Below are 15037 nucleotides of genomic sequence, written 5' to 3' on the forward strand. Positions count from 1 at the left end.
TGTGCATTTCTGCTTCAGACAAACATACTTGGCTTTTTATTATATAGGATTACGTATTTTTCTCCCTCACTGTAGATTTCTCAGCTTTTGTGATTTTACTTCTACTTGTTTTTATCAAGTTGGTGTGCACATAAATAGTTATTCAGCTCTATACCAAGTGTAGTTCTTTTTAGGTCGTTAATATTGTGAATATCTTTGTATCTATGTCTGAAATTTATAGTAAAGAAATGTTTTAACCCTTAATCGTTAGCTGAGCTGTTTGTTGTCTTCTCGTGCAGGTTTCACCTTGTCTGAATGTCCTGTCCTGGCTACTGTTTGTCAATGACACAGATGTACTCGCTGATGCCTGCTGGGCTCTCTCCTACCTGTCCGATGGCCCCAATGATAAAATCCAGGCAGTTATCGATGCAGGAGTGTGCAGGAGACTGGTGGAGCTCTTGATGTAAGCTATGTCATGGATCATTTTGCTTTTGCTTTGTTCTCTGGGTATCCTTTATTGAAAAGCATATTTACATATCTGCAGCGGCAGTGCACTACAGGGGGCTAACTGGTGATTGGTGGCTACACATATATGCTTCTTGTCAGTGGCTCACCAGATGTGTTCATCTAACTCTGAGTAGTGTATTGCTGCTTTGGAGCTGACTTTAACTATGTCTTTAAATAAAGGGACCAGTGTCCAGTATGTTATCAGCGAAAAAATATATTCATCAAAGTATTTATATGTAATAATATATAGGAAGGAGTATATATATATGTACCAGAACAGAGACAGAGGCGTAAATATAGTTCAAATGGAAAATTTCCAAGGCAATTTATTATACTAATAAAACAGAGGTGTCAAGATGTCTAAAATGATACAAAATGATACAATGTAAAACAAAGGGACGTCTCCCTTAATAAATGTATAGATACATAAATAAGCATAAAAGAACAATAAGAAAAGTACTTGCGCTTTAGCGAAAAATGTACTGATGTCCCAAGATATTGACTTGCCAAGTGACAAGAAAGTAACTGTCCAGTTGTAGGCTTAAATTGCCTGTATATGGTGGTTGGCGTTACTGGATGAGAGAAAAGGGCGCCTTTTTGTGTAGAGGTGACGTCACGTTGTAAAATGGTAGGTGATGTTGCCGTGGCAACCCCTATTCCTAAATCTGTAAGGAAATCCTGGGGGATCTAAAGATAATCTTTGCGCTCACGAAAGATGATAGCTTTGTTGTCGTGAGGAAAGACTAGCAGGATCTTGAAATTTAGAAATGGGTCTTTGCGGTCACTAGTAGCGACTAGTTTATCCTTTGTTGAAGGACTTGGCGGTCGCAAACAGCGACTAGGAGAAATATACAGATCCTTCCAGTTGAAGATAAGGTGGTCGTTGGTAACGACTTGAGGATCTTTTAAGAAGTGTAGGTTGGTCTTTGCGGTCGCCGGTAGCGACTGGTGTATCCTTTGTTGAAGAACTTGGCGGTCGCAAGTAGCGACTAAGGAATTCTTTGGTTTAGGATGAGGTGGTCGTTAGTAACGACTCGCGGATCTTTTAGGATAAGTAAGATGGTCTCTTTGCGGTCGCTGGTAGCGACTGGGTTATCCTTTGTTGAGGAACTTGGCGGTCGCAGGGACGCGACTAGGAATTCTTAGGAGACAGTCGGTTTTGTGGTCGCTAGTAGCGACTAGGAGTTTCTTTGTAGCAAGGTTGGTGCCAAACGGCATAGCAGTTGGTGGAGTTAGTTGTCAGTTGGTTGCCAGCATGCACATAGAAATTCAAATGGAAAGTCCTTTGAAGCATAAAATTGTTAACAGATAACAATAATGATGGATAAAATCAATAGCATAAAACACAGTGTCAGGTCAACGCGTTTCGCCCACAGGCTTTATCAAGACATTGTTAGTCTGTGCTGCTATGAGAATATTTAAATGCCTTCAGTTAATCTGATTGGCTATCTCAGACATTAATTAAAGGTGGAACGTGTGAATAGGGTGTTTGGATATTTAAGGTGGAATTCTTTATCCAGTCAGTGATAAACTACTTCTTATTTATGGTGTTGTAATATAACAGGAGTAATCCTATAGCAGGGATAAAGGGAATATATACGAAGTTGTTATATGATGCTAGGGTGTTATCTATAGACATATATCATAGATGTTACATAAAGACCATATATGTGGATAGGGAAGAGTAATCCTTTGAATGAATTATGCTAAATCAATGTAGGGTAGAGAAGAAGTAATAGACTATAGGAACGGGGAGATATCTAACTCTGAGTTAAGTCCTTTTGGATGAAGGGTGTCCATATCATAGATCAATTTTGCTTCTAGTTTTAGGAGTTGTTTTTCAGATTACCCCCCCTCCAATTAAGTTTTAGCTTTGGCTAGGCACCAGAATCTGAAATGCTTCAGATTATTCTGATGGCTTTTCTGAAGTGTGAGTATAAATGTGTGTCGAGATTCCCTTGTCTATGCATGAAAGGTGTTCTCTGATCCTCTCACGGAGGGTCCTAGTGGTTTCTCCTATGTAATTATTTTTTACAAGAACACTCAATGATGTAGATGACCCCTTTGTCTTGGCATCTTATTGTTTCTCCAATTTAAACTTAAAATTATTTACTTCTATTTCTTTTATTTAGAGCTATATTTACAAGAGCGACATCCGAAGCATGGGAAGAAACCAGAAAGTTTAGTTCCTTCTAGGCTTACCTCATAGCTGTTTCTTTTTATGGATTTTAGTTCGCTCTGTGCTAGGGTACTTCTGAGGTTTTTTTTGCCTCTTCTGTAGATTATTTTAGGGTATACAGATACTTTGTCTTCAATTATTGGGTCCGACTGCACTAAGTGCCAATGTTTTGTTAGAATTTTTTTGATTAGACTATTATTGCAATTATAGTCTGTAATGAATGATACTTCAATGGTATCTTTTTTATCATCATAATTTGTTACATGTTTGTCAGTCTTATATTTTAGGAGGTTTTTTCGATCTATTTTATCTACATCTTCCTTAGCTGAATTCATAATTCTTTCAGCGTAGCCTCTTTCCCTGAATTTATTCTCTAGAATTAATATTTGTTTTTCATAATCTGTGTGTTCTGGAGCAGTTTCTTTTGATTCTTAGATATTTGCCCTTTAGGTATATTATTTTTCCCACCTTTCCAGGTGGCAGCTTTTATAATGTACGAAATTGTTAGCGTCTACCTTTTTAAAGTGTGTCGACGTAATAATTTGATCGTTTATTACTTCAATTTCTAAATCAAGGAAGATTGCTTTGTTTTTACTGTATGTATATGTGAAATGGATGTTCCTGTCATTCTTATTCATGTCATCACACATTTCTTTTAACTCAGATTCTTCACCCTTCCATACAAAATATAATATCGTCTATGTATCTTTTATATAGTACAAGATTTGCACCCAGCTTATGCTGAGGGAAGAAAGTTTCCTCCCAATATCCCATAAAGAGATTCGCATAGCTGGGTGCAAATCTTGTACCCATAGCCGTCCCAGTCTTTTGTAGAAAAAACTTACCATTAAATGAAAAATAATTTTGATTTAGAATAAATTCAATACCTTCTAACAGAAAGTCTTTTTGTTCTTTCAGCAAGGTAGCATCCTTTTCTAAATAACTACTAACTGATTGGATGCCAAGTTCGTGGTTTATGATGGTGTATAATGAAGTGACGTCACAAGTTACTATAGTGTAGTTCTCTTCCCATTTCATGTCATTGAGGATTTGTAAAATCTCTGTTGTATCTCTAAGATAGGAGGGTAATTTCTTCTGTTATGTGTGATCAGTCCACGGGTCATCATTACTTCTGGGATATAACTCCTCCCCAACAGGAAATGCAAGAGGATTCACCCAGCAGAGCTGCATATAGCTCCTCCCCTCTACGTCAGTCCCAGTCATTCTCTTGCACCCAACGACTAGATAGGATAGTGTGAGAGGACTATGGTGATTATACTTAGTTTTTATGACTTCAATCAAAAGTTTGTTATTTTACAATAGCACGGAGCGTGTTATTACTTCTCTGGCAGAGTTTGAGGAAGAATCTGCCAGAGTTTTTTACTATGATTTTAACGGAGTTGTTAAGATCATATTGCTGTTCTCGGCCATCTGAGGGAGGTAAAGGCTTCAGATCAGGGGACAGCGGGGCAGATGAATCTGCATTGAGGTATGTAGCAGTTTTTATTTTTCTGAATGGAATTGATGAGAAAATCCTGCCATACCGTTAAAAATGACATGTATGTATACACTTCAGTATTCTGGGGATGGTATTTCACGGAACTACTCTGTTAAAGGTCACTAATCCTTTTAATAACTATTTTTCATGTTTAAACGTTTTTTGCTGGAATGTAGAATCGTTTACATTGCTGAGGTACTGTGTGAATAAATATTTGGGCATTATTTTCCACTTGGCAGCCTTTTTTGCTTTTATTTGTGACAGTTTCGTTTCTCTTCATGCTGTGTGGGAGAGGGAGGGGCCGTTTTTGGCGCTCTTTGCTACGCATCAAAAATTCCTGTCAGTTACTTTTATATTTCCTGCATGATCGGTTCATCTCTGACAGATCGCAGGGGTCTTCAAACTTCTTTGAAGGGAGGTAAATTCTCTCAGCAGAGCTGTGAGAATTCTTATAGTGACTGTGAATAAAAACGTTGCTTTGCATTTTTTATGTCAAATTTAATTATTGTTATTTTACTAATGGGAACAAACCTTTGCTAAAAGTTGTGTTGTTTTAAAGTTTGATGCTATAACTGTTTTTCAGTTCATTATTTCTACTGTCATTTAATCGTTCAGTACCTCTTTGAGGCACAGTACGTTTTTACTAAAAAAGATTATACCCAAGTTGTAGGTTTTTTGCTAGTGTGTTAAACATGTCTGACTCAGAGGAAGATATCTGTGTCATTTGTTCCAATGCCAAGGTGGAGCCCAATAGAAATTTATGTACTAACTGTATTGATGCTACTTTAAATAAAAGTCAATCTGTACAATGTGAACAAATTTCACCAAACAGCGAGGGGAGAGTTATGCCGACTAACTCGCCTCACGCGGCAGTACCTGCATCTCCCGCCCGGGAGGTGCGTGATATTATGGCGCCTAGTACATCTGGGCGGCCATTACAGATAACATTACAAGATATGGCTACTGTTATGACTGAAGTTTTGTCTAAATTACCAGAACTAAGAGGCAAGCGTGATCACTCTGGGGTGAGAACAGAGTGCGCTGACAATACTAGGGCCATGTCTGATACTGCGCCACAGCTCGCAGAGCATGAGGACGGAGAGCTTCATTCTGTGGGTGACGGTTCTGATCCAAACAGATTGGACTCAGATATTTCAAATTTTAAATTTAAATTGGAGAACCTCCGTGTAATACTAGGGGAGGTCTTAGCAGCTCTCAACGATTGTAACACCGTTGCAATACCAGAGAAACTGTGCAGGTTGGATAAATACTTTGCGGTACCGGCGAGTACTGAAGTTTTTCCTTATACCTAAGAGACTAACTGAATTGTTACTAAGGAGTGGGATAGACCGGTGTGCCGTTCTCACCCCCTCCAATATTTAGAAAGATGTTTCCAATAGACGCCACCACTCGGGACTTATGGCAAACGGTCCCCAAGGTGGAGGGAGCAGTTTCTACTTTAGCTAAGCGTACCACTATCCCGGTGGAGGATAGTTGTGCTTTCTCAGATCCAATGGATAAAAATTAGAGGGTTACCTTAAGAAAATGTTTGTTCAACAAGGTTTTATATTGCAACCCCTTGCATGTATCGCGCCGATTTACGGCTGCTGGCAGCATTTTGGATTGAGTCGCTGGAAGAGAACCTTAGTTCATCTACGCTAGACGACATTACGGGACAGGCTTAGAGTCCTTAAACTAGCTAATTCCTTCATTTCGGAGGCCGTAGTACATTTAACAAAACTTTACGGCTAAGAACTCAGGATTCGCCATACAGGCACGTAGGGCGCTGTGGCTAAAATCCTGGTCAGCAGATGTTACTTCTAAGTCCAAATTACTTAATATACCTTTCAAGGGGCAGTCTTTATTTGGGCCCCGGTTTGAAAGAAATTATTGCTGACATTACAGGAGGTAAGGGCCACGCCCCTACCCCAAGACAAAGCCAAAGCTAAGGCTAGACAGTCTAATTTTCGTCCCCTTTCGGAATTTCAAAACAGGAGCAGCATCAACCTCCACTGCACCAAAACAGGAAGGAGCTGTTGCTCGTTACAGGCAAGGCTGGAAGCTAACCAGACCTGGAACAAGAGCAAGCAGGCCAGGAAACCTGCTGCTGCCCCAAAGACAGCATGAACCGAGAGCCCCCGATCCGGGACCGGATCTAGTGGGGGGGCAGACTCTCTCTCTTCGCCCAGGCCTGGGCAAGAGATGTTCAGGATCCCTGGGCACTAGAGATCATATCTCAGGGATACCTTCTAGACTTCAAATTATCTCCCCCCAAGAGGGAGATTTCATCTGTCAAGGTTGTCAACAAACCAGATAAGAAAGAAGCGTTTCTACGCTGCGTACAAGATCTGTTATTAATGGGAGTGATCCATCCGGTTCCGCGGTCGGAACAAGGACAAGGGTTCTACTCAAACCTGTTTGTGGTTCCCAAAAAAGAGGGAACTTTCAGGCCAATCTTAGATTTAAAGATTCTAAACAAATTCCTAAGAGTTCCATCGTTCAAAATGGAAACTATTCGGACAATTATTACCCATGATCCAAGAGGGTCAGTACATGACCACTGTGGATTTAAAGGATGCTTACCTTCACATTCCGATCCACAAAGATCATCACCGGTATCTAAGGTTTGCCTTCTTAGACAGGCATTACCAGTTTGTAGCTCTTCCATTCGGATTGGCTACGGCTCCAAGAATCTTCACAAAGGTTCTGGGTGCCCTTCTGGCGGTACTAAGACCGCGAGGGATTTCGGTAGCTCCGTACCTAGACGACATTCTAATACAAGCTTCAAGCTTTCAAACTGCCAAGTCTCATACAGAGTTAGTTCTGGCATTTCTAAGGTCGCATGGATGGAAAAGTGAACGAAAAGAAGAGTTCTCTCTTTCCTCTCACAAGAGTTCCATTCTTGGGGACTCTTATAGATTCTGTAGAAATGAAGATTTACCTGACAGAAGACAGGTTAACAAAGCTTCAAAATGCATGCCGTGTCCTTCATTCCATTCAACACCCTTTCAATAGCTCAATGCATGGAGGTGATCGGCTTAATGGTAGCAGCAATGGACATAGTACCTTTTGCACGCCTACACCTCAGACCGCTGCAATTATGCATGCTAAGTCAGTGGAATGGGGATTACTCAGATTTGTCCCCTACTCTGAATCTAAATCAAGAGACCAGAAACTCTCTTCTATGGTGGCTTTATCGGCCACACCTGTCCAGGGGGATGCCATTCAGCAGGCCAGACTGGACAATTGTAACAACAGACGCCAGCCTACTAGGTTGGGGCGCTGTCTGGAATTCTCTGAAGGCTCAGGGACTATGGAATCAGGAGGAGAGTCTCCTGCCAATAAACATTCTGGAATTGAGGAGCGGTTCTCAATGCCCTTCTGGCTTGGCCCCAGTTAACAACTCGGGGGTTCATCAGGTTTCAGTCGGACAACATCACGACTGTAGCTTACATCAACCATCAGGGAGGACAAGAAGCTCCCTAGCAATGATGGAAGTATCAAAGATAATTCGCTGGGCAGAGTCTCACTCTTGCCACCTGTCAGCAATCCACATCCCGGGAGTGGAGAACTGGGAGGCGATTTCTTGAGTCGCCAGACTTTTCATCCGGGGGAGTGGGAACTTCATCCGGAGGTCTTTGCCCAAATACTTCGACGTTGGGGCAAACCAGAGATAGATCTCATGGCGTCTCGCCAGAACGCCAAACTTCCTCGCTACGGGTCCAGATCCAGGGATCCGGAAGCAGTTCTGATAGATGCTTTGACAGCACCTTGGAACTTCGGGATGGCTTATGTGTTTCCCACCCTTCCCGCTGCTTCCTCGATTGATTGCCAAAATCAAACAGGAGAGAGCATCAGTAATTCTAATAGCACCTGCATGGCCACGCAGGACTTGGTATGCAGATCTAGTGGACATGTCATCCTGTCCGCCTTGGTCTCTACCTCTAAGACAGGACCTTCTGATACAGGGTCCATTCAAGCATCAAAATCTAACTTCTCTGAAGCTGACTGCTTGGAAATTGAACGCTTGATTTTATCAAAACGTGGTTTTTCTGAGTCGGTTATTGATACCCTGATTCAGGCTAGGAAGCTAGTTACCAGAAGGATTACCATAAAATATGGCGGAAATACCTATACTGGTGCGAATCCAAAGGTTACTCCTGGAGTAAGGTTAGGATCGCTAGGATTTTGTCTTTTCTACAAGAAGGTTAGAAAAGGGTTTATCAGCTAGCTCATTAAAGGGACAGATTTCAGCTCTGTCCATCTTGTTACACAGGCGTCTGTCAGAAAATCCAGACGTCCAGGCTTTTTGTCAGGCTTTAGCTAGGATCAAGCCTGTGTTTAAGGCTGTTGCTCCGCCATGGAGTTTAAACTTAGTTCTTAACGTTTTTACAGGGTGTTCCGTTTGAACCCCCTTCATTCCATTGATATAAAATTGTTATCTTGGAAAGTTCTGTTTTTAATGGCTATTTCCTCGGCTAGAAGAGTCTCTGAGTTATCAGCCTTACATTGTGATTCCCCTTATCTGTATTTTTCACTCAGACAAGGTAGTTCTGCGTACTAAACCTGGGTTCTTACCTAAGGTAGTCACTAACAGGAACATCAATCAAGAGATTGTTGTTCCATCCCTGTGTCCCAAATCCTTCTTCAAGAAGGAACGTCTTCTACACAATCTGGATGTAGTTCGTTGCCCTCCAAGTTCTACTTGCAGGCAACTAAAGATTTTCGCCAAACTTCTTCCCTGTTTGTCGTTTATTCTGGACAGAGGAGAGGTCAAAAGCTTCTGCTACCTCTCTCTCTTTTTGGCTTCGTAGCATAATACGTTTAGCCTATGAGACTGCTGGACAGCAGCCTCCTGAAAGAATTACAGCTCACTCCACTAGAGCTGTGGCTTCCACTTGGGCCTTTAAGAATGAGGCCTCTGTTGAACAGATTTGCAAGGCTGCAACTTGGTCTTCGCTTCATACTTTTTCCAAATTTTACAAATTTGACACTTTTGCTTCTTCGGAGGCTATTTTTGGGGAGAAAGGTTCTTCAGGCAGTGGTTCCTTCTGTATAATGAGCCTGCCTATCCCCTCCCGTCATCCGTGTACTTTTGCTTTGGTATTGGTATCCCAGAAGTAATGATGACCCGTGGACTGATCACACATAACAGAAGAAAACATAATTTATGCTTACCTTATAAATTCCTTTCTTCTGTTGTGTGATCAGTCCACGGCCCCGCCCTGTTTTTAAGGCAGGTAAATATTTTTTAAATTATACTCCAGTCACCACTTCACCCTTGGTTACTCCTTTCTCGTTGTTTCTTGGTCGAATGACTGGGACTGACGTAGAGGGGAGGAGCTATATGCAGCTCTGCTGGGTGAATCCTCTTGCATTTCCTGTTGGGGAGGAGTTATATCCCAGAAGTAATGATGACCCGTGGACTGATCACACAACAGAAGAAAGGAATTTATCAGGTAAGCATAAATTATGTTTTTTTCACATAAGCTTGAAGGAATTCATCAAGATACTGGGATAGATTCGAAGTTAATGAATCTATCCCCGAAATAATGGGTCTTCCGGGGGGGTTCGTTAGACTTTTGTGTACCTTCGGTAGGTAATAAAATATGGGTATTTTGGCTTGCTTAGGAGTTAAAAATTTGTATTCTTTGTTATTCAGAATACCTTTAATTTTTGCCATATCAAGTATTTTAGTTAGTTTGGAGGAAAATTTTTTTGTTGGATCTAAACTAGAGCGCTAGAAAACGCATCACTAACACTTTTAAATATTTTAAAAAAATCAAGAGAAATATCACTTGACACTATTGAGAAAAATATCACCACACTAAGAACAAAATTATCAGACAAAAAAGAGCACCAAGAATATAAAAGTAAACAAAGAGAAATCATGTCAAATTTGAATACACTTAATAAAGATCTCCAAGAGGTAAAATGGAGAAAACTGAATAGAGATAAAGACGATTATCAAAACCTAGAAAATACTAAAGATAATGACACTACAAATAAGGAAAAAAATCACATAAAGTTTGACACAAATAAACCACATACTCCACAACAAAGAGAAAAATCTAATTATAAACCTAGATCAAGATCAAACAATGGAAATTACACTAGACCACTATCACATAACAATTCTGATTATGGCACAAACAATAGACCCAATTATAACAGAACGCCACATAACTACAATAGAGAGAGATGGAGGGAATTCAATAGACCTATACCATTCATGACTATTATCATTTTAACAGAGATAACTATGAACAAAGAAGACATAATGGGCAAAGAAACCATATACAATCTAATAGAAACTATAGGGACACTAACTACCATGACAATCATAGGTCATACTATGAACACACAAACGATTATTGGGAGAGACCCAAATACCATAGACAACAATATACTCATCATAATTATGATAAAGATAGATATAACAATGATTGGAGGGTAAAAACATCTAATCGCTATGAACCATTAAATGATGACAATCAAGAAAACAATGAGAATCATTTTTTAGAGATTTCCCATCCAACACCAGGAACCTCCAAAAACACAGAACACAACACAGACCCACCCTTAAGAAAAAGAACAAGAGAGGCACCAGAGGAGGTAGAAAGGGAAAGGGACACAAAAAGACTGAAATAACATCAGAATCTGGGATTTTTAATATTAGTGACAAAATACTTACTGAAGAAGAAAAGAAAGTACTCAATCTTGGTTTAAACTTTGCACCAACTACAACACTCAATAAATTCAATACACATATTAATATAAGCCAATATGTCCGAAAGCTTACTCTCAAAAGGTACTTCTTAAAAAATCCCATCGAGAGGAATTGGCAAGGATCCATACACACTGACCCCACCCCTAATGATAACACTTCTTTTAAACACTCTAAACTTAAACCAAAATCAACCTTCTACCCAACAAGTGAGAAAGGAAAAAATCTTGAAATGTTCGAAAAATTGGTTCAAAGAGATATCAAAAAGGCTAATACCAAAATAAAATATAATAATAATTTAACAATAAAAGAAAAAAGAGTTCTAAAAAACCTCCAATCTGACGAGAACCTAGTCATCAAACCCGCCGATAAAGGGGGAAGAGTGGTGGTTATGAACAGGGCACAATACATTGGGGAAGCACAGAGACTACTGGGAGACACTAATACCTATGAAACACTCAGTTTAGATCCAACAAAAAAAATTTCCTCCAAACTAACTAAAATACTTGATATGGCAAAAATTAAAGGTATTCTGAATAACAAAGAATACAAATTTTTAACTCCTAAGCAAGCCAAAATACCCATATTTTATTACCTACCGAAGGTACACAAAAGTCTAACGAACCCCCCCGGAAGACCCATTATTTCGGGGATAGATTCATTAACTTCGAATCTATCCCAGTATCTTGATGAATTCCTTCAAGCTTATGTGAAAAAATTACCCTCCTATCTTAGAGATACAACAGAGATTTTACAAATCCTCAATGACATGAAATGGGAAGAGAACTACACTATAGTAACTTGTGACGTCACTTCATTATACACAATCATAAACCACGAACTTGGCATCCAATCAGTTAGTAGTTATTTAGAAAAGGATGCTACCTTGCTGAAAGAACAAAAAGACTTTCTGTTAGAAGGTATTGAATTTATTCTAAATCAAAATTATTTTTCATTTAATGGTAAGTTTTTTCTACAAAAGACTGGGACGGCTATGGGTACAAGATTTGCACCCAGCTATGCGAATCTCTTTATGGGATATTGGGAGGAAACTTTCTTCCCTCAGCATAAGCTGGGTGCAAATCTTGTACTATATAAAAGATACATAGACGATATTATATTTGTATGGAAGGGTGAAGAATCTGAGTTAAAAGAAATGTGTGATGACATGAATAAGAATGACAGGAACATCCATTTCACATATACATACAGTAAAAACAAAGCAATCTTCCTTGATTTAGAAATTGAAGTAATAAACGATCAAATTATTACGTCGACACACTTTAAAAAGGTAGACGCTAACAATTTCGTACATTATAAAAGCTGCCACCTGGAAAGGTGGAAAAATAATATACCTAAAGGGCAATATCTAAGAATCAAAAGAAACTGCTCCAGACACACAGATTATGAAAAACAAATATTAATTCTAGAGAATAAATTCAGGGAAAGAGGCTACGATGAAAGAATTATGAATTCAGCTAAGGAAGATGTAGATAAAATAGATCGAAAAAACCTCCTAAAATATAAGACTGACAAACATGTAACAAATTATGATGATAAAAAAGATACCATTGAAGTATCATTCATTACAGACTATAATTGCAATAATAGTCTAATCAAAAAAATTCTAACAAAACATTGGCACTTAGTGCAGTCGGACCCAATAATTGGAGACAAAGTATCTGTATACCCTAAAATAATCTACAGAAGAGCAAAAAACCTCAGAAGTACCCTAGCACAGAGCGAACTAAAATCCATAAAAAGAAACAGCTATGAGGTAAGCCTAGAAGGAACTAAACTTTCTGGTTTCTTCCCATGCTTCGGATGTCGCTCTTGTAAATATAGCTCTAAATTAAAAGAAATAGAAGTAAATAATTTTAAGTTTAAAATTGGAGAAACAATAAGATGCCAAGACAAAGGGGTCATCTACATCATTGAGTGTTCTTGTAAAAAATATTACATAGGAGAAACCACTAGGACCCTCCGTGAGAGGATCAGAGAACACCTTTCATGCATAGACAGAGGGAATCTCGACACACATTTATACTCACACTTCAGAGAAAGCCATCAGAATAATCTGAAGCATTTCAGATTCTGGGGCCTAGCCAAAGCTAAACTTAATTGGAGGGGGGGTAATCTGGAAAAACAACTCCTAAAACTAGAAGCAAAATTGATCTATGATATGGACACCCTTCATCCAAAAGGACTTAACTCAGAGTTAGATATCTCCCCGTTCCTATAGTCTATTACTTCTTCTCTACCCTACATTGATTTAGCATAATTCGTTCAAAGGATTTACTCTTCCCTATCCACATATATGGGTCTTTATGTAACATCTATGATATATGTCTATAGATAACACCCTAGCATCATATAACAACTTCGTATATATTCCCTTTATCCCTGCTATAGGATTACTCCTGTTATATTACAACACCATAAATAAGAAGTAGTTTATCACTGACTGGATAAAGAATTCCACCTTAAATATCCAAACACCCTATTCACACGTTCCACCTTTAATTAATTGTCTGAGATAGCCAATCAGATTATCTGAAGGCATTTAAATATTCTCATAGCAGCACAGACTAACATGTCTTGATAAAGCCTGTGGGCGAAACGCGTTGACCTGACACTGTGTTTTATGCTATTGATTTTATCCATCATTATTGTTATCTGTTAACAATTTTATGCTTCAAAGGACTTTCCATTTGAATTTCTATGTGCATGCTGGCACCAACTGACAACTAACTCCACCAACTGCTATGCCGTTTGGCACCAACCTTGCTACAAAGAAACTCCTAGTCGCTACTAGCGACCACAAAACCGACTGTCTCCTAAGAATTTCCTAGTCGCTCCCTGCGACCGCCAAGTTCCTCAACAAAGGATAACCCAGTCGCTACCAGCGACCGCAAAGACCATCTTACTTATCCTAAAAGATCCGCGAGTCGTTACTAACGACCACCTCATCCTAAACCAAAGAATTCCTTAGTCGCTACTTGCGACCGCCAAGTTCTTCAACAAAGGATACACCAGTCGCTACCGGCGACCGCAAAGACCAACCTACACTTCTTAAAAGATCCTCAAGTCGTTACTAACAACCACCTTATCTTCAACTGGAAGGATCTGTATATTTCTCCTAGTCGCTGTTTGCGACCGCCAAGTCCTTCAACAAAGGATAAACTAGTCGCTACTAGCGACCCCAAAGACCCATTTCTAAATTTCAAGATCCTGCTAGTCTTTCCTCACGACAACAAAGCTATCATCTTTCGTGAGCGCAAAGATTATCTTTAGATCCCCCAGGATTTCCTTACAGATTTAGGAATAGGGGTTGCCACGGCAACATCACCTACCATTTTACAACGTGACGTCACGTCACCTCTACACAAAAAGGCGCCCTTTTCTCTCATCCAGTAACGCCAACCACCATATACAGGCAATTTAAGCCTACAACTGGACAGTTACTTTCTTGTCACTTGGCAAGTCAATATCTTGGGACATCAGTACATTTTTCGCTAAAGCGCAAGTACTTTTTCTTATTGTTCTTTTATGCTTATTTTATGTATCTATACATTTATTAAGGGAGACGTCCCTTTGTTTTACATTGTATCATTTTGTATCATTTTAGACATCTTGACACCTCTGTTTTATTAGTATAATAAATTGCCTTGGAAATTTTCCATTTGAACTATATTTACGCCTCTGTCTCTGTTCTGGTACATATATATATATACTCCTTCCTATATATTATTACATATAAATACTTTGATGAATATATTTTTTCGCTGATAACATACTGGACACTGGTCCCTTTATTTAAATACACATCTCTTAGATATACCCGTGCTTTGAGCGCTTAACTTCACTTTTTCACATTGCTTTTGCCACTTTGTATTCTTGGAGGGGAATTCACTAGTTAAGCTGGGTACTGTCCTTTAGCGCCTATAATTTCCTTTTTTCTACGTTTAACTATGTCTTTAACCTCTTTGCAGGAGTTAAACACATAGGTATATGCAAGCAGTGGTGCAATAATAACATTCTCTAACATATTTCACACTTTTCTGCACCTTTTAATATAAACTTTTGTATTCACCACTGAATTCTAGTTCTGCAATCTAAAAAAACTAAAGAATTGTAAAAAGTTTTC

At 39.2% G+C, this 15037-nt stretch overlaps 1 protein-coding gene across 4 annotated transcripts in view; it reads left to right on the plus strand.

Annotated features, from left to right (window-relative positions):
• The window catches only part of KPNA1 (karyopherin subunit alpha 1), a 244350-nt gene that overhangs the window by 197322 nt on the left and 31991 nt on the right, over positions 1–15037 (plus strand). For all 4 annotated transcript variants that reach the window (XM_053705809.1, XM_053705810.1, XM_053705808.1 and 1 more), the window contains one exon: positions 279–442. In XM_053705809.1, the coding sequence (XP_053561784.1) occupies positions 279–442 (164 nt within the window). The remainder of the gene's footprint in view (positions 1–278; positions 443–15037) is intronic.

This window comes from Bombina bombina, chromosome 3 (genome assembly GCF_027579735.1).
Source record: "Bombina bombina isolate aBomBom1 chromosome 3, aBomBom1.pri, whole genome shotgun sequence".
Classification (NCBI taxonomy): Eukaryota; Metazoa; Chordata; class Amphibia; order Anura; family Bombinatoridae; genus Bombina; species Bombina bombina.